This window comes from Tremella mesenterica, assembly GCF_000271645.1.
Source record: "Tremella mesenterica DSM 1558 unplaced genomic scaffold TREMEscaffold_24, whole genome shotgun sequence".
Classification (NCBI taxonomy): domain Eukaryota; kingdom Fungi; phylum Basidiomycota; class Tremellomycetes; order Tremellales; family Tremellaceae; genus Tremella; species Tremella mesenterica.
In genome coordinates this window covers 131576-150900 of record NW_006711248.1, presented here as the reverse complement: position 1 = coordinate 150900, position 19325 = coordinate 131576, and the positions used below count along the sequence as shown (strand labels likewise).

General features: G+C 47.4%; 2 protein-coding genes across 2 annotated transcripts; one reads left to right on the top strand and one right to left on the bottom strand.

Moving 5' to 3' along the window:
- Positions 1 to 422: 422 nt before the first annotated feature.
- TREMEDRAFT_66516 (uncharacterized protein) lies at positions 423 to 3185 on the bottom strand (the record flags this gene model as incomplete). Its single annotated transcript, XM_007008554.1, has 8 exons — positions 423 to 1363; positions 1558 to 1750; positions 1855 to 2001; positions 2050 to 2205; positions 2279 to 2576; positions 2913 to 3003; positions 3056 to 3097; positions 3137 to 3185. 8 exons carry the CDS (start codon positions 3183 to 3185, stop codon positions 423 to 425), a joined length of 1917 nt encoding a protein of 638 aa, XP_007008616.1.
- A 1380-nt stretch (positions 3186 to 4565) lies between these two features.
- On the top strand, positions 4566 to 6112 carry TREMEDRAFT_72580 (uncharacterized protein). The gene is made up of 4 exons (XM_007008553.1): positions 4566 to 4696; positions 4842 to 4988; positions 5238 to 5321; positions 5748 to 6112. The coding sequence occupies exons 1-4, from the start codon at positions 4649 to 4651 to the stop codon at positions 6093 to 6095; spliced, it is 627 nt and encodes a 208-aa protein (XP_007008615.1). The 5' UTR covers positions 4566 to 4648; the 3' UTR covers positions 6096 to 6112.
- Positions 6113 to 19325: the final 13213 nt, after the last annotated feature.

Genomic DNA, 19325 nt, shown 5'->3' with positions numbered 1-19325 from the left:
ATGGGATATTGAGGATGATGAGTCTCGAGCCGGATGACGTCGGCTTGAGAGCCGCCGTCCAAAGGGTTTTCACTGATGATAAGTTGGAGACGCTACGAGAGGGGTCTAGTAAAGTATCAGGAACATGGGAATAAATGCTCAAGCAAGCAAGGAACCCTACGTTTACAACTTGGTGATTATACCGTTACACGACTCGTAAAGACTTGTTAAATAGATGACTCATTTGCTTTTTTTTTCTTTTTCATTGATTGCTAAGCAGATGAGTTTTTTTTTAAGATAGATAAATAGCTTAGAATGCATTTCTTTCTCTACACATTGGACAAGTTTTTCGGTACGCGTCTTAGAATATGCAAGGATGATGCAAAAGGATTACGAACGATCTACGTTTTGATATGATCTTAAATGTTTTTTTCACACACACGTTACGTTTTTGTCCTCTTCCCCGTGTTGTATGTTTTCCTCCTCTCCCGCTCCCTCTTGCTCTTCTTGGCTTTGCTCCATTCCACCTCGCCATCCTCATCCTCGTCCGATCCCTCAGACGTCGAGCGGTCTTCTGACCAATGAATCCGTTCCTCATCTTCCGTCTCCTCTCGAGTATCATCTGTGATGATGATTGAGCTGGTGGGATCATCTGAAACCGACCAATCCGACTCTTGGCTCATCCCTTCCACCATCCCCCTCCATTTTCGTTTTCCTTTTCGTTTATCCTTGTCGATTTTTCCCTGCTTACCCTTTTCGTACTTGTACTTGTTCTCACGTCTTCCATGAGTAGGGAATTTCTTTTTGGTTTTATCCTTTACTACCAATTTGTCCCAACGTTTGAATCCGACCAACTCAAGATATACCCAATCGTCCTCTTCCTCCTCTTCCTGCTGCTGCTGCTCACTGTCACTGTCTTTTGCTTGCCCGCGATCGTCCAAAAAACCCAAAGAGACAGGTTTGATCGGATCCATAAACCAACCGTCCTCACACTCTCTGATCATATTCGCTTTCCACTCGTCAAACTCGTTCTTGGGAAGGGAACACGCATGTAGGACGTATTCTAATTGTCGAACGAGATTCCCCAGGTCAATCTCGGGCTTGTCGTCGAGCTCGTGAGGGAGCATGAGCCGCCTAGCGATTTGCCGTAACTTTGGGAAGGCGTGAAGGACAAAGGCGAATGGGATGGCGTGACGTAATCCACCCCGTTTGTGCCAGCTCTTACGACGTTGGGCCGTGTTGGAAGAGGGCGCCCGAAAGTCTGTGTGACGGTGAGCGTACGTCCCATGTCCGTTCTCGCCCGTGCGTGTCTCCGTTTTCTTCTCATCGACCAGTGGAGGAGGAGAGATGAGAGGACCTCGGTGGGATCGTGAAGATGTACGTTCTGGAGGGGGAGATGGTGAAGCAAGCAAGGAAGGAAAGAAGGAAAGGAGGAAAGAAGGATAGAAGGAAAGAAGGAAAGAAGGATAGAAGGAAAAAAGGAAAAAAGGATAGAAGGAAAGAAGGATAGAAGGAAAGAAGGAAAGACGGATAGGAGGAAAGAAGGAAAGAAGGAAAGAAGGAAAGAAAGAAACTCACGCATCAGGATCGGGACGTGTTCTTCAACCTTTTTCATATACTCTACGAGAACGCTCGCAAGGTCCGTCTCTGTCTCTTCGTCTTGCTTTCCGTCGGTCGACTCGGGAGGGGACGGACGATGGAGGTCGAGACGAGTCAAGATGGATTTACATTCGGCCATGAACCTCTCTGTCCTAAGGGAGAATTCGTCGAGCTGCACGAGTCGAGTCGGCGACAGGATAATGCATACCTAGTGATGACAATGGACGTGATACGATTGTGTGTGTGTGGGGGGAGAGAGACTACATTACTATTCACCACCATGGCCTGAGCGGCGTGATCATTCCGTCCGTTCATCCTCACTACCGACTCTGGTTTGGCTCGTCGTTTCGCCTTTCCAACTTGATCTGAAGCTTCTGTCCTCGCGCTGTCCGTATCCCTATCCGTCCCGGCCGTGCCGCCTTGCTGCATGGTCAGCACTTGCTCTCACTGGACACTGGGGATGTCACTTACGTCCGGACTTGCCACCGTCCGAGTAGCACGGCCATGGTCATCGCCTGGTCCTGCATGAGACCCGAGACGGTTCAACTCGGTCTCGAGTTGTTGGAAGATCTGGTCGACGTGGTGAGGATCCATGTGGGAGCGGGAGCGATGGGTGACGAGTAAGGCCTGTGGGTCAACAGATGACAGACTGCGAGTAGGCAAAGCAAGCAAGGAAGGTTGACTGACCTGCACCTTGCACCTTGCACGATTGACCAGATGTTTCATCTCCATTGTTGTTGATGTTGTTGATGTTGTTGATGTTGTTGTTGTTGATGTTGTTGATGTTGTTGATGTTGTTGATGTTGTTGATGTTGTTGATGTTGTTGTTGTTGATGTTGTTGTTGTTGATGTTGTTGTTGTTGATGTTGTTGTTGTTGTTGTTGTCGTTGTCGTTGTCGTTGTTGTCGTTGTCGTTGATGTTGTTGTTGTTGTTGATGTCGTCGTTGTCGTTGTCGTTGTCGTTGTTGTCGCTGTCGCTGTCGCTGTCGCTGTCGTCGCTGCCGTTGTCGTTGTCGTTGTCGTCGTGAAGTCGGCCACATCACTCTGATACCGACTTTAGGCCGAAACTGTGACTCATGCCTACTCTACTCGCTACCATATGGACATTGTCCATATGGTATTTGAGTTTGTTGATAGGCATGGGAGTTTGTTAATAGGCATGGGAGTTTGTTAATAGGTATGGATGAAACTCGCGAGCCTATGACCCAAAGGTCTCCCTCCTCTCCGTCGCATGCCTAACCCGGTCAGTCCAGTCAACCGCAACAACAACCAACACCACCAACAATAACAATGTCACGCAGACTCCTCTTGGCGGCTTGTATCAACATCCTCACCGTACTGCAACGAGAGCAGAGGGAACGACGACGACGACGGCGACGGCGACGACAACAGCAGCGACGACAGCGACAGCGACAGAGCTTGACTCTTGCCTCGTCGCTGCTATCACCATCACCCTCCCCCTCACCCTCCCCCTCACCTTCGCCCCCACACCCGCCCTGCACCCAGAGACCTTGTGCTCCTGTCATTCATCCCCGCTCCACTTGGTATCTCGACCCACCTTTGTCGTCTTCAGCGACCTCATCGCCCAGAGCTCGAGAAACGGTCATGGTCTTTCTCCCGCTGTACGCAACCGTGCCCGCTGGGCACTCTCCGAGATGTGAGCACTCTTTTCTTCCTACCCTCTCGAAACTCCCGAAACAAATTCCTCTCTTGGCATCTCCTCCCTTCAATGACCGACACGCTCACGCACCCACTCGATTAGATGGCAAAGCTCATCATCACAGTGGCCAGCTCACCTGGGACTGGTTGGGCTGCCATCACGACCCCACCCAACATGACGGCGGTATCGACCTGGACTTTGCCCGTCACATCCTCCAAACCCTGCTCTCGTCCGCGAACGCGGCCATCAACAACTCGGATATAAAGTGTCAGGCCGTGGCGAGCGCCGATGGCAAAAGCCGGAGACTTGAAAGCTTGGAAATCACCCTATCGCCCGAACGTGGTCCGCTGGATGGATTCGTCTGTCTCGCCGTCAATGTCCATCACATGGGCATGTGCACGGAAATGGGATCGGACATGGGTACCGGGACAGGCCTAGGCGATGACGGCAAGAGACAACAAAAAGTCGTCTTGGGTCTGGTCAACGCTTTACCTGTGAGTCTCTTGTCAGGGCTCTCTCTTCCTCTCTGGCCCTCGCGACCACGCTGACCATAGCTCTCGGACATGCCCACCGCCTTTATCCTCGCCATGCCCGTCCAACCTCCCTCCACGTCCGCATCCGCATCCACCTCTGAGCCATCGGGTCAATCACGTTTGTTCGCGGGGAGCATCCGACCCGACGCGCTTGGAGAACCGTCCGTACTCATATCTTTGTCTACGGACTGGTCCTCTCACTTGCCCTCTCCGACGGATCCCACGGCCGAGGCTGAAACTTGCGTCGACGCTGCCCAACCTGATGGATCTGAACCACCTCAACCCCGACCCTTTGCCTCCCTCCCGCGACAAGATGAGCACATTTCATCACCCCCACCCTCCTCCATCCACGCGCAATCACCCTCGGCCTCGTCGAACCAAGACTCGTCCCCCCACCTGAACCCACGCTCAAATCCCTCTGAAGTGAACCCACGCTCAACCCCCTCCGACTGCCCGACGGGATTGAAACATTCCTCTGATGTGATCCGAAGCTGGCAAGACGACCCTCTCTCATGGGAAAAGAGCAGATCGTCGGCCTTGTCATTGAGCCCACTGGGTCCGGGGAGTGCGACCGCATCGGGCAGAAACACAAGTTCGTATTGGTCCTTGTCTCACGACTCTCTGAGGTGTCTGTGGCCATTGTCCGACCATATTGACCCGCGTTCGCCGACAGATCCGAGTCAGCGAGAAGCGAGCCAACACGGAGGGACTGGACATGGAGGACAGGGAAGAAACCGAGGACAGAGAGAAGGTTCAAGGAAGAGATGGCTTGACTGGCGACATCATGGAAGCCTATGTCGCACTGCTGGTCGATTGGAGCCGACTACATGGTGTCGCTCTCAAACCCGTAGATCCGGGATTTGTATCCTTATTGCTCATGGGGGGAAGATCGACATTGAGAGCAATGCAATGGTCGGATTCTTGGGTACGTCTTTTCTCGTTTCACACACTGCAATCGATTCATCCACCACACCCTAGCGGATGCTCCTCACAATCATCCCAGCCACCACCTCACACCTCTCCTGTGTCTACGGTGTTTCACGATAGCGAAGCGTGACGCTGACCGCCAGACGGATCTCTTCACATGCGCCGGACTGTTGATCCCCGTCCACGTGTCGAATTCACACTGGATGGCAGCGTTCGTTTCCATGTCATGCAGGGCCGTGTGCATATACGATTCCCTTGCGGACGAGGGTGAGGTCATCAGGATTGGAGAGGCGAGTTTGATCTCTTCCCCACGTTTCCTCCATTTGCCTTGGTTCTCGATCATGCCATTGTCCACCCCGTCATCCCCTTGGGTCTCTGATGTCTTTGTCCAACCCGTAGATCTCTCCCTCTGAGAGACCGGTCACGGCGACAGGCTCCGAGGGAGGGAGGGAAGGAGAGGAGATGGAAAGAGACAAGGGGGAGAGGGGGACGGGGAGCACTGGACGGGTGAAAAGATGATCATGACTGATTCGATTCAGGCCATCGTCGACTGGCTGGATGTTATGCAGAAGAAACATTCGTTGAACCATGACACACCTTGGCAAGTGCGTCATATGACCCAGGTCAGTGTTCCTGCCATATTCTCTGATAAATCTGTCTCTGTCCTCTCTTTCTTTGTGGTTCACTGCCCTCTCCATCTTTGTGCTCCACTGTCCTCTCCAGTCTCGTCGTCTTTCTCCTCTCTAATCCCCATCGTCTCTCTCTCCTTTTCAGGTCTTACAAAATTCAGTTGTCCCTTGACCTCCTCTCACACAATCACCACTCTCTCATCCCCCGTCCCCTTCCCTCTACAAGACACACTCCGACTGGTTCTTTTCGCATGTTTTGATAATCACACCTTGCTTGTTCTGGCATCATCCTCGCTCCTCTCCCTCTTCCTCTCGTACAACCACGACGCTTGACCCCCCCCCCCCGATCGTCAAGCAAGCGCCCAGCCTCGCTCCTACGCTTGCTGGGTCCGAGATGCTGAAAGTGTGCTGATCCTCCAGGGCCCGATACAAACAGGGACCGAAGATTGCGGCATCTACTCCCTGGTCGCCCTGCGCCACTTTTCGATCTGGGCGTTGAGGGTTCACCGCTCCGCGCGGTCTGACCTTGCTCGTGAGGACGGCGGACACGCCGATGATGGCGACGAGGAAGAAAAGGACAAAGACGAAGAGGGAAAGATGAAACGTGTGTCGACGGAAGACCTGAGGGAGAGCTTGCCCCGACTATCCCTGCCCCTATTCGAATGGACGGTCAGAGAAGGACCTGAGATGACGAGGTTACACATGATAGACGAGTTGACTTGCAAGAGGATGTTTCCGGGATCACCGGTGCGCAGTATGATAGTATGAAATTTAATACATCTGGGTCAAACCCGAGGTGAAATCATTTCATTCTCCCGAACCGAAACTCGTGATGCCAAGCTGATAGAGATGTGAAATGAGAATGAATGCAGAGAGTGTGAGACAGATGCCATGGATTTTCGGAAGGACGACTCGGAGGAACCACAGTGACATCAGTACCAGGAACCGGGAACCGGGAACCGGACAGGGAAAACCGCATGGGACGGGAAAACCACACTGACATCAGTAGTACACACCGCCATCAGTATTCAGGAAAAACCACACTGATATCAGTATTCAGGAAAAACCACACTGACATACATCAGTAGTCAGGAAAAACCACACCGCCATCAGTGTCAATCAGCGAAAACCACAACACTGACATCAAATTGTGTCGAAAGCTGACGCGGAAAACCAACCGGCACGTGAACACTGACTCTACTCGTCGATTTCCCCCCAAAGCAAACACATGAATAAATATCAAGCGGATCGTCTCTAATTCTATTCTTCTCCATGATGACCATCAAAGGTAAAGAACGTTCACGTGTCTGATAAGCCAATCATCAAGAGTTTTTATAAAGTGCACTTGATGAACAACATATCAATCTCATCTTTTCTCAAAGAATTAAATTGATTGATTGTTCCGGACTTATGATGTTTTCTCTCCATAGTGTAATCTCTTGCCTATAAGTTGAAAAGGTATCGACCTGAGCTTTCCAAAAAAAAAAACCTCTTTGACTCTTTTGACTCTTTGATCCAGGTTTTCAAGGAGTTTTCGAAATGTCAAGAAGGGATGCATTTCATCTGGGTTTCTGTACAGACTTGACGAGAGATCATGCATTCCATCTCAATTTGATGTTTCCTTTTTTCTTTTTTTTTGATTGGAATTGGTCTGACCTGATCTTGATCTTGCTATCCCCCGTTAAAAGTTAGTGTCTTTTGTCAATTGTCATCAACCACTTTGGTATCTTCTCGCTTTTTGACACTACTTTGATCCTATCCATCGGTCATTCATTATTTCCACCATGTATGGTTATTTCATCATGATCACGACTCTGAACCAAGGATCAAGTTGGTACCACCGTACGACCGAATCACGATTCCTTTTTTGGGGCAGGGCAAGGGGGGAGCAGGTGGTGGTGATCTATGACTGCTGTGGCATGCATCCCCCAAACATCCAATCTGACAATCTCCCTGTCCAATCGTCAAAGTGACTAAACTTTGATAATCAACAAAGTCCCATTTCGTATTGCATAACATAACAATCCAGTAGGCTTTTGTTCCCATAGACATGTGAAGAAGCTGTCAGTGAAAATTTCAAACTGGAATTGAAAGAACTTATCAAAAATAAATGATTTCTCGTTGTGAACCTGGGGGTTGAATCCTGTAGTTCTGACCTACATATACTTCTAGAGGGGGTTTCTTGTTGACAGGATAGTTTGGTCAGAACAAGTAGTAGAAGGGGGTTAATTGAGTGTGTTGAGAAGAATGGGAAAGAGTTTGAGGACTGTAGTTTGACAGGCCTCTTTGATAAAGTTGGCCGATCACGGATAATCGACCAAACAGTCAGTTAATCGTTATTTCCCCTTCTATCACACACGTCTTTATTATTCTCTGAAGTTTATTCAACGGTTCTCGGTTGAACTTTATTCAAACGATTCTCGGTCGCTAAGTTCATTGAGTGGAATATCTAAAGTATACGTGTACATGTGAAAACTTGATGAATGTTCTTTTTCCCTTCTGTTTGTCAAGTAATATTCAGCGGCGTGTAACCTGTTGGTTGTAATTGATTGAATACATAAATGTTGGGATATGATATGAATGCATAAAGAGTGAGAACGCGGTAGATAAGTTTCTATGAAACTAGATCAACCTATCGCCGATACGATATTCTCTTCGATACCTTTGTCAATAAAGAGAGAGAGAGAGAGAGATAAGATTACGTCTATGTGTATGGGATCAAGTTGACCTTATTACCGATACATGTTATCTCTGATACCTTTGACACTCCCCTCGAGAGATCAATCCACCTTTCTCACCATCAGAACCCCTTTCCTCACTATCTTCTATGTCTTCTTCACTATTTGAACAAGTTTGGTACGTCCAAGTCAAAGAGGGGTTGGACTGTCTGGCTGTGATGAGTGTTTACTGAGAGAGGTTTGGTAAAAGATATCGGCTCTCTGCTTAACTTGTATGAATGTATTTCCAACTGAATATCCCCCGCTCTCTGTCACGACTCGGTAAAGCCGTGACCTATAATTCGGGGACTTTGACACAATTTCATACGATTTTGTATGATTTCATACGAGTTCATACAACTTCATACGATTTCATACAAATTCATACGATTTCATACGATTTCATATGGTTTCGCATGGATTCACATGAGTTCACCCGAATTCATATGAAAAGAGCACAAAATCCATATGACATAACCCTCTCATCTACTGTCATGACCCTACTCATCATAACTCCCCCATCCAAAAGAATCTGGCCCGCCTTTGACCGTTGACGTTTGCGTTGACGCTGATATTGTCGTTGACGTAGACGCTGATATTGTCGTTGACGTAGACGCTGACATTGTTGTTGACGTAGACGCTGACATTGTCGTTGAAGTTGACGCTGACATTGACGTTGCCATTGCCGTTGCCGTTGGAAAACAAAGAAAGATATGACTTGTTGGTATCATCATGCATATGAGATGCTTCGGTAGATGAAGGAATGATAGAAGGTATAGAGCGACAAGATGTTTTTTATATATCAGCGTCTAATCTTGAACTATTCTTTTTCTGTCATCACAGTAGCACAACTTGAAGTTTTGATTGTTGTCTTTTTCCCGATACGAGTTATTCCTTTTGTGAAATACGACAAGATGGGTTTATGATGCTTAGGAAGCTTACGAGGTTTTGTTTCTCCAAGACCACAGGAAGGGTTTATGATGGTCAAGGAGAAGTGAGGAAGAGAGGAAGCGAGGTGTCAGTGGATATGAACATGGTCATGGATATGGATATGGAAGTGTTCATGGTTGACGGGTCAGGATTAAAAAAGATAACTCACCATTGAGACATGCTCTTCTTCATCCATCTTCCTTTTTGGCTTTACGCGCAGAGGTAAGACGTTGACATGTCTCAACTCGTCATGCAAGGTCTTAGACTTGAACCCGTTCTCTGGCGAGTTGCCATACTTGAACTTGATCTCTGGCGAATTGCCATTGAACTGTAATGACCACGCGTGTCGAAGTTGCTAGTTCGGGTAATATCCCCATTACCCGCCACCGATAAACACTACCAGCCACCCTTATCTACATTCCACTCTCATTCCATGTACATAAGGTAGTGCATAGCTTAGAGCAACTTCGACGAATGTATCTTGTCTGTCTCAACATACAAGTTCTCATATACATTTGCCAAACCTAGTATTCATTCATCGAACCACTTGCTTCGATCTTCACATCCTCTCACAACTATTTCAAGTCCCTACAAGTAGCTCTATCTCCATCGACGCAGATCCTTCGACCTTCGGTCTGGTCTTGACATGAACCCTTCCTCTGGCGAGTTGCCACACTTGAACTTGTCTCGTGACGAGTTGTCATTCGTATGTCCATCTTCTAAAGGTAAATGTAAATTAGAAGTCGAGTTGCGGCTCTCAGACTTATCTTGTAAAGCTATGTATGAACAAGATGAATATACTATTTCATCTTAGAAGAGAATAGAGGTTTATGCCTCACTTTTATTCAAGATACCACATTTTGATTCACAGTATGACATAACTGAAGTTCTGGTGAAGACTTAGGTGAGATTCCTAACAAGAATCTCTTCAACAATAATCCCGCTCTGCAGGATATACAAACCCCTCCTGTTGGCCCCATGGATCCTTCTTTTCCAAGGATCAAAATATCTTTTGCATTTAATATTTATCAGACCTCTTCAGGAGCACTTCTTACAGAAGTGTCATCCTTGTTTGATACATTCTAGCTGGACCACTCGATCCTTCCAAGCTATCCCATCCCTCTTGACTTATACTTTCTTGACTCTTCACTATCATCTGATCACTTCACAGTACCACGGACCATCTTCATTCATCTTGGTCCAAGCCAATCTAAACTTCTATCTTCTACTCGGTCTTTGTTCCAGGTCTCACGAGGACCGGTCGCAACATCCACCCACAAGTCCAGACCACTTCTTGTTGTAATGACCTCAATTAACGCATTGCTTTGCTCAAGCTCCCCCCAAAAAAATGCTCCTCACAAACAGATGGTCCAACATCTTGAAACTTACACCGGACTTATTGCTGATGGTATTGGAGCAGGTTCAATACTTTTGTAAAATGATTGTACCAAGCGTTTCCTTTTTACTTTTGGCAACAATCTTCAACCATTCTGTATGCAATGGGATCTTCAAAAGCCCGGAACAAACAACCTAATTGGGAACATCTCCTCAACACCTATTGTTCCATTGTGGACTCCCGCCATCTTTATCAACAACTCCAAGCTTCTGTCAATGCTGTCAGATCCGTCAATTGTGTTGTTGCCAACAAGGACGCCATCAAACCCCCAAACGGAAATGGTGGGAAAGGAAAAGGGAAAGGTAATACGGGAAAGGGGAAACTAAAAGGAGATAGTGCGGGTATAGGGAACATGAGGAGAAGGACTGCAATGGCAAAGAAAGGGGAGAGCCTCTGAAGGCTCAATTTTTGGAGGCGGCAAAGAAGTCAAAAGAAAAGGGACAAAAAGGGACAAGGAATAATATAGCAACAGCCTCCCATCCGGAGATCTTTGGTTCTGTCTCTGCCCTCTCTGCCAAATACCTCTTGTCTCCACTCATGGCATCAAAGCCACTTACCTTTCTTCTTGACACTGGTGCTACTAACCATATTGTTTCAAATCCACGTCTTCTGACCAACCTGATTACTCTTTCAAGGCCTAGAATATTTCAACTAGCCAACGCAGGTTGTACAATTACCTCAAATCAAGTTGGCAAACTACATATTCCCACTCTTGATGGTCAGACACTCTTCCTCAATGACGTACATCTCTTGCCAGATACAGGTTTGAACATTCTCTCTGAGGGACAGCTCACAAAGCAAGGATGGAATGTGGATTTGAAGGATCTCAAGCTCTCATACAGCAGGTATGTGCTCCACATACACCAAAAGGGCGTACTTCCATGGAGAAACATAACCCAAGGATCTACGACCTCTTCCACTTCCACACCTCTGTCCATCAATGCTGTCACCCGTGTTCAATCTTGTCACGGCCGTCGAAATAACTTCTTTCCAAATGACCGACGGTCGACGAACCTTGGCTAACTTGATGATTCTAACTCGATGTCTCACCCAACCAGGAGGGCGCAGACGTCGAAAGGAGTGTAACTTGTCACGAAGTGACAAGACAGTTTGGTTAGAGTTGGATGGGTTGGGTATTTAAACAGCGACCGACGGTTACGATTAACCGCCGGTTAATAGGCCTTTTAGCACAGTGGTTTAGACCGCTGCCTCTGAAGGGCACTGTTATATCGTCCCAATGCTGGTTAGTTGGTCTCGTGACAGATTAACCGGCGGTTACGGGTAGGGTCCTGGGTTCGACTCCCAGACAGAGCTGGGGTAACTCAGACCTACTTGGAAAACCTCCCGAGAGTTGGAGTAAGTTTTCGGCCTATCGTGCCCATCCCTGTTGGGGCCCCAGATGGGGCTGAAAGGGAAGGCATAATGTCACGAAGTGACAAGACAGTTTGGTTAGAGTTGGATGGGTTGGGTATTTAACCAGCGACCGACGGTTACGATTAACCGCCGGTTAATAGGCCTTTTAGCACAGTGGTTTAGACCGCTGCCTCTGAAGGGCACTGTTATATCGTCCCAATGCTGGTTAGTTGGTCTCGTGACATAACTACGGCAAACTTCGGCGTAGTTACTCTATCTAGGGGTTCTCTCTGATGGCGATGTATCTCAGTTTGTGTGTAGCTATCTCTATCAATCTTTCACTACTGACAACAATCAAGGATCACTGAAGAACTTCAGCGATCTTCTCAGCTAATAGTATCCACCACTCCTAGATGTTCATCCAACCCATCCGCGCTTCAACGCACTTTGGCCAACTTCCCCAAACCACCGAGCACCCGTTCCTCTAACCTCGTCTAACTTCGCCGTACCTCTGCTTCCTCCATCCCTAGTCAACCTAACTTCACCTAACCTCGTCGCACCTCGGTCCCCTTCACCCTTAACCTGTCTAACTTCGCCTAACTTCGTCATGGTTGGTCTCAGATGTCCTAGGATACGTGTAAACCGAAGAGGTCGAGAATTGATGGAGGTTTGATGGTCAAAGGAGGGTCGTTGTTGGTGGGATTTAGGGGTGTCACAACGTAGTTCGTCACAAATCTCTTCTCTTTCAAGGACATTGCCGTCTAGGACACATTCATCCAGACAGAATCCTTGAGCTAGCTGACACTGGCCAAATTATGAAACTCTCAAGTCTGATGAATTCAAACTATCAGATTGTGATACCTGTCAATGTCAAAGGCTACAGTCCTACCTAAACCTGGTCATGGTGAAAGGGCAACTGAAGAAGGAGAAATTGTCCATGTATATCTTGCCAGTCCAGTGTTACCCTCTCAGGAAGGAAATTCATATTTACTTGGTATAGTTGCCAATTGGTCCAGAGTACAACAAGATATCCCAATTCAAATAAAATCAGCAGCTTTTGATCAACTAAAATTTTCATCATACAATTTGAATGCCAAACAAGAATCAAAGTCAAAATTGTTTGATCTGACAGGTGTCACAAACTATGTGGTGACATCCCCTATTTTCATTATCACTGACCCTCCTTTCACCATCAAAACACCAAGCACGACCAACTGAGACCAGCCACGGCAATGTTATGATCACCAGGGAGAACTTTGGCAAAGTTAGGACAGAAGGGAATGGGGGACAGAGGTAAATCTAAGTTAGGCGAGGTTAGGCAAAGTTGGGAAAAGGAGGAATTGGGGAATCAGGCAAGTGCGGCTAAGTCAGGCATGGAAGGAATAAGTGTGGAGGTGTCACGCCTCTCGTCTATCTTCTATCTCAGTGACCGACGGTCGATGAACCTCGGCTAACTTCGTACTTTGGGGTTTGATGTCTCACCCAAACAGGAGGGCGCAGACTTCGATCTGATGGTAACTTCGACAAAGTTACCTCGAAAACTGGCGTTGTGGAGCGGTTGTGATCATACGCCTCTGTGTATCTTTCGTTGCCTGACTTGATGCCTTCAGTACACCGCTTATGTACATCCTGTAGATCAGCAACAACTGCTCAAGCAACAGGAACTTCTACTTCGGACTCCTTAATCTCATCTGTCCACCGTGGATGATATCCAAAGTTTGCGAAGAACGGGCTCATCCCTATAGCCGAATGAACTGTATTATTATAAGCAAAGCTAGCCTTTGGCAATAACTTTGCCCAATCATCCTGCCGATACTAAGTACATACTCGTAGGTACATTTCCAACACTTGATTTGTTCGTTCAGTCTGCCCATCAGTCTGTGGGTGCTACGCAGTGGAAAGATGTAGTCTTATACCAAGACTAGCAGTCAGATCCTTCCAGAACTTTGAAGTAAACTTCGCCCCTCTGTCCGAAACTATTCCCTCTGGTAACCCACGCTGTGCAACCACATGTTCAACAACCAGATCTGCTAACCCAGCAGCAGTGAGATTCATCGTTGTCGGAATGAACATCGCCCATTTCGTTAATCGGTCCACTGTCACCAAAATCGAGTTAAAACCGTTAGACTCTGGTAGTTCTTCGACAAAATCCATTGAGATACTCGACCAAGGTTTCTCGGCTACTTCTAATGTCTTCAATGCTCCCTGAGGCTTTTGTCTGTTCGTTTTAGCTCTCTGACAAACTACACAGCCCCCAACATAATCCTCTACATCTTTCCTAACTCCGTTCCAGATGTAGTCTCTAAGTACTAGCTCCAAAGTCTTCGTGATCCCAGGATGACCGGCTAGCACTGAATCATGCCTGGACTTCAAGATCTTCACCCGCATTTCATCGATATTTGGAAGATACACCCGTCCATCAAATCGAAGAAACCCTCTTACCGACCACGACGGATTTAAGAACATCCCATGACGTGACCTCCGTCGAAATTCTTCAACTTGTCTTGGTTCCTGACGTTCAGCTTTACATTCAGGATGAGAACACTCAGCACAGATCACTGCCAACATTCCTTCCCGAACTTCGTTTATTTCCTCATCAATCTCGTATCCCTTAACAATATCTTCGCCCTCAATTCGATCCTCTTCCCTAACTTCTTTCATCCCTTGCAAGGCCTGGAGCATATGCACCAGGCTTGTTTCAGTAACATCATCTGAGTCGAACTTCGGCAATCCTTGGACGAAGTTGTCCTCCTGTTCTGTAGTTATTCCCTTTATACCAGGATGGTAGTCTGGTAGTCTTGACAAGGCGTCTGGTAACGTTGCTTGTCTTCCAGGGCGGTAAACCATCGTAAATCTGAAGCTAGCCAGCTCTTCGACCCACCTACCTTGTCTAGGGTTCAGCTGTTTCGGAGCCATTCAATATGTCAGGTTGAGATGATCTGTTAAGACCTTTGTTTCTACCTGTAGTAATAAATGTCTCTTCCTCCTGAAGCCTTCAACTATCGCTAACAACTCCTTTTCCCCCGTAGTATAACTCAACTCCGCACCCTTGAAGGCTCCCGATTCAATAGCCACAGGATGTTCCCTACCTTCCTTATCAATCTGTGAGATAATATATCCCCATCCGAGAAACGAGGCGTCTGCCTGCATGATCGTCTTTAAGGACATGTCAAAATGGGCTAGCACTGGGGCTTCGCATAGCTTCTTCTTCAGCACTCTGAACGCCTCCTCTTGCTCAGTTCCCCATGTGAAGCTTACATCCTTGCGAGTAAGGTCGTTCAGAGGCTTCGCGATTTTTGAGAAGTTCGGGACGAACCGTCGATAGTAACTGACCATCCCCATGAAACCTCGGGATTCTCGTAAATTCTTAGGTCGAGGAAAATCCTGTACAGCAGCAACATATTCTGGGTTTGCCGAAATTCCTGAATTCAAAACCACATACCCAAGAAAATCCACTGAACTTTGTTCGAACTCACATTTACCTGCCTTCACAAACAACTTAGCTTCCCTAAGTCTTCAAAACACCTCCACCGTACATTTCCTCAGTTCCTCCTTAGTCTTAGCATAAATCAGAATATTGTCGATGTATACTCTGACTCCTTTCCATAGCAAATCTCTGAAGATGTCGTTCAAGAAGTGTTGGAACACGGCAGGCGCATTCTGTAAGGCGTCCCGAACCACTAACGATTCGTACATCCCGTACTGTGTCCAAAAGGCTGTGAGATACTCGTACCCTTCGGCAATTTGAAGTAACTGATACGCCCCCATTAAGTCGAGCTTTGTAAAATAGTTCGCCGTACCTAACTCTTCAGTAATCTGGCTGATCAATGGAAGGGGATAGACATCTGGGATGGTAACTTCGTTTAACTTCCTGTAGTCCGTTACCATTCGCCACTGCCCTTTTACTTTCTTTGGTACCATGAACATAGGTGACCCATAAGGTGAGTTACTCTTCTGGATCCTGCCAGCAGCTACCTCCTTATCCAGAATCTCCCTTAACGCTTTTCTTTGATCCTCAGCTAATGAATATAACGGAGCCACCTTCAGCTTCGCCCCCTCCACTAAGTCCAATCTCAGGTCATAACTTTGGTTCGGGGGTAAGGTCTCTCCTCCTACCTTAGGATTAAAGTTATCCAAGAAACCATGGTACTCAGAAGGTATCAACTGCAGTAGTTCCTCTTGTTCTTCCTCACTAAGTTCGTCCTCCAAGACCAAATCCCTTGAACCTGTGACTTCTCCTTCCCTGAACCCAAAAACCGCTCCCAACTTCTCCTCCTCCTCTTTCTTCCTCACCGGGAGTTTTATTGACTCCTCTCTCACTTCTAGAACCACTCCTTCTTTCTTCATCCACTCCCATCCTATCACCACATCCGCAGCACACAGCTTGGTGATGTCCAACCAAATCATCCGAACTTCGTCCTCTTCTGGTACACGAATCCCTACTTCAACGAACTTCACTATGGGGCCACCGACACTCTCCGAGCCATCAAACATACGTACGGGTATTTTCTCTGGGTATCTGATAACTTCTAACCTTAACTCCTCCATAGTTTTTGGGTTTATATATGAACTAGTCGCTCCCGAATCCCACAAGGCGACCACCTGGGTCCCCTTCACGTTGATTTTAGTCTTTGGTTGTCTCGAATTAGTGATGGGTATGTCCGTTTTCGTATACACATTGTCCTGCTACTGTCAGCTCTTTCCTGGTAATATCAGAGGGAACAATAGCAGAGAGGACAGAAAATGGGACCCGCCGACGTTCTCTCAAACCGACGGGTCCAAGCCTTTTCCCTCCTCCACATTCTCCCCTGCTACCGCATTCATCTGTCTTGGCTCCCCAACTGCCACTGCATTTCCCCCTGTTCCTCTGTTTCTCAAACTTCTCCACGTGTTGGGAGACTTCATTAGTCCCTGAGCTACCTTAGCAGCTACCAAAGGACAATCTTTCACATAATGTCCTTGGCCCCCACACTCGAGGCACCCTCTTTCGGCCCTCCATTTCTCCCTCTGCTCGAAGCTCGGCCTTGGGGTAAGGAGATCCCCTTGTTTCCAGACTTTTGACCCTGTTGTCATATTGATTCGATTTGACAGAGGAGTTGACACTGAAACTATAGGATCCTTAGTCGCTGTTGTCACTAACTTCGGCGCCGACTGCACAAAGTTAGGCATTCTTCCCCAGTTCGTTTTCTGCCCATTAGCCTGTCTCTCTGCCCAACGTTCAGTCATCCTGTTGTCTAGCTTAATCACCACAGCCTTTAACTCCTCCAAAAAGAGGTTGGTGGTGGTGCGGACAGGTCGGTTGGTAGCAAGCAGACATGTAGAGTCATGGTGCTGGCCGGCGTTATTGAAAATCCGATCAGTGGTGAGGGTGTGACGCGTCGTCGGGGTTTCAGTAACACCGATGCATCTGCGTACCTGATCACGTGTTGTGTCGTCTCCCTCTGGCTTCTATAAGTATTACTCAAGCGACAACGATAAAAGTTGAGACAAACCACGTGGCTAATTCTCCGATCTCTAGGTGGTACATGGTAGTAAGTACATGGCACGTACATGGTACATGGTACATGAGCATTTAGATGGTGATACATGAGCATTTAGGTGGTACATGAGCATTTAGATGGTGATACATGAGCATTTAGGTGGTATATGAGCATTTAGGTGGTACATGAGCATTTAGGTGGTACATGAGCATTTAGGTGGTACATGAGCATTTAGGTGATTCAAGTGGATTTAGGTGATTCAAGTGGATTTAGGTGGTACCAACGCTTTTGACTCTGTCCGTGGGAGTGACTGACTCCGCGACCTCAGAGGGGGTACTTACTTCTCCCAGCAAGACGAGGTCAGTAGCGCACATGACCATTTAGGTGGTACAGATGCATGAACAGTAGTTAGTAGCGGTCAGCTGCATGTGCTGAGTAAACTGCTCTCAGATTGAAGCACCCTCTATGCCTGAACCTTCTGCTCAGAGGTACAATATTGGTCGGTGGAAGAAACTGATTCAGCGAGCGCGAGCGAGCGGGTTACTGCTAGTTGTAACATGTTGTAAGAATTGAGAACGAGTGTCGCCCGTATGCAGAGCAGACCGACACACAGACACACACACCACGTCCTGCAAGCCCATCACATCTTCGGTCTCTGGTCCACAAATGGCGGCGTTTAGCTGAGACGAAATCCGCTATCCACCTTGCTCGTCTTGTTACCACCCACCCAAGATCAAAGTCTTCCTTGATACTTACTCTCTTTTGTCAGGTGTATCATGGACCATCCCAAGCCCAGCGTCGGCTTGGACCCAAGTGGGCAGACTGGTCAGCTTGCGATCGTAAAAATGCTCTGATTTGCTACTATGTACATGGGTTGGGTACAGAGGGTCTGTCACGGTCCTGTCCTTGGCAGACCTCGAGGGATCAAAGACAGGTGGACTGCAACTGTTTAGATAGCTTGGACAACGACGGTTAGTATGTTGTCCGTAGACTTGTGATATGGTCGGACGGCTAAAGTGACTTGCGAAGGATCCGGGCAGGTCGAGATGACGATAAGGGTGTATGTGATGGTGTGAACAGGGGTAATGATGATGAGGGATGTGTCGGATGTAAGTAGTATGTCAAGATGAGGTCTTTTGCGAGTGGCAAATGATATTTTGATCCTTGAGAAAAAGAAAACTACAAAGTAGATACGTGCTCTTTATATACTTTTTGGAAACCCCCTCACCCGATAATCAGTATGATTCTCGTATATTGTAATCACCTGATAGTCAGGCTGATATTGTATGATAATCACCTGAAACCATGGATTATCATGTGATAATCATGTGATAATCAGTTTATCAGGTGATCTCACATGAGAATCAGGTGATAAGCATCAACATCAGGTGATAATCACCAGAGAATCAGGCGATTATCGTGGGAATCACGTGACACTCAGATGATAATCACTAGATCAGGTGATGATCAGGTGATGATGATCCCTGAATCAGGTTGATTTGGGGCAGGACTCGGGTAGAGTCGTGACAGGGTCACAATGTCAGCTCTTGGCCGCTCACATGTATGAAAGGAAATATACACTACTAGGGTGCCAACCTGTCAAATTGACAGGCCCGTCTCCTGCCTCTCAAGCTGGATCCGCAAAGTTGTGAACCCGTGAACCCGTAGCCTCTCCCTTCTCTCTCTCTCTCTCGCTTGAAGGTAGTGAAGTTGTTGTATGCTTTACTTCCCTTCTCTGTCTGTCCGTGAATTAGTGGACCGCGGACCCGTGACCTCTCCCTTGTCTCTCTCTAGCTTGTAGATAGCAAGTCTAGTGGAGTTGTGACAGCCTGCTCTCCTTCTCCTCCTCCCTCTCCTTCTCCTACTCTTCTCCCCTTCTCTCTTTCACTCTTTCTCTCTTTCTCATCACGGTTTATCATCACGGTTCATCATCACGCTTTATCCTCTCGCTTTATCCTCTCGCTTTATCCTCTCGCTTTATCCTCTCGCTTTATCCTCTCGCTTTATCCTCTCGCTTTATCCTCTCGCTTTATCCTCTCGCTTTATCCTCTCGCTTTATCCTCTCGCTTTATCCTCTCGCTTTATCCTCTCGCTTTATCCTCTCGCTTTTCTCGTGGTTTAT

What these genes read in the sequence shown, in the direction of transcription:
- TREMEDRAFT_72580 (XM_007008553.1), top strand. Translation starts at nt 4,649, where the DNA reads ATGGGGGGAAGATCGACATTGAGAGCAATGCAATGGTCGGATTCTTGG. An exon ending in TGCAATGGTCGGATTCTTGG is followed by an intron (nt 4,697 to 4,841) that starts GTACGTCTTTTC and finishes GCTGACCGCCAG; the next exon opens with ACGGATCTCTTCACATGCGC. An exon ending in AAGTGCGTCATATGACCCAG is followed by an intron (nt 5,322 to 5,747) that starts GTCAGTGTTCCT and finishes CTGATCCTCCAG; the next exon opens with GGCCCGATACAAACAGGGAC.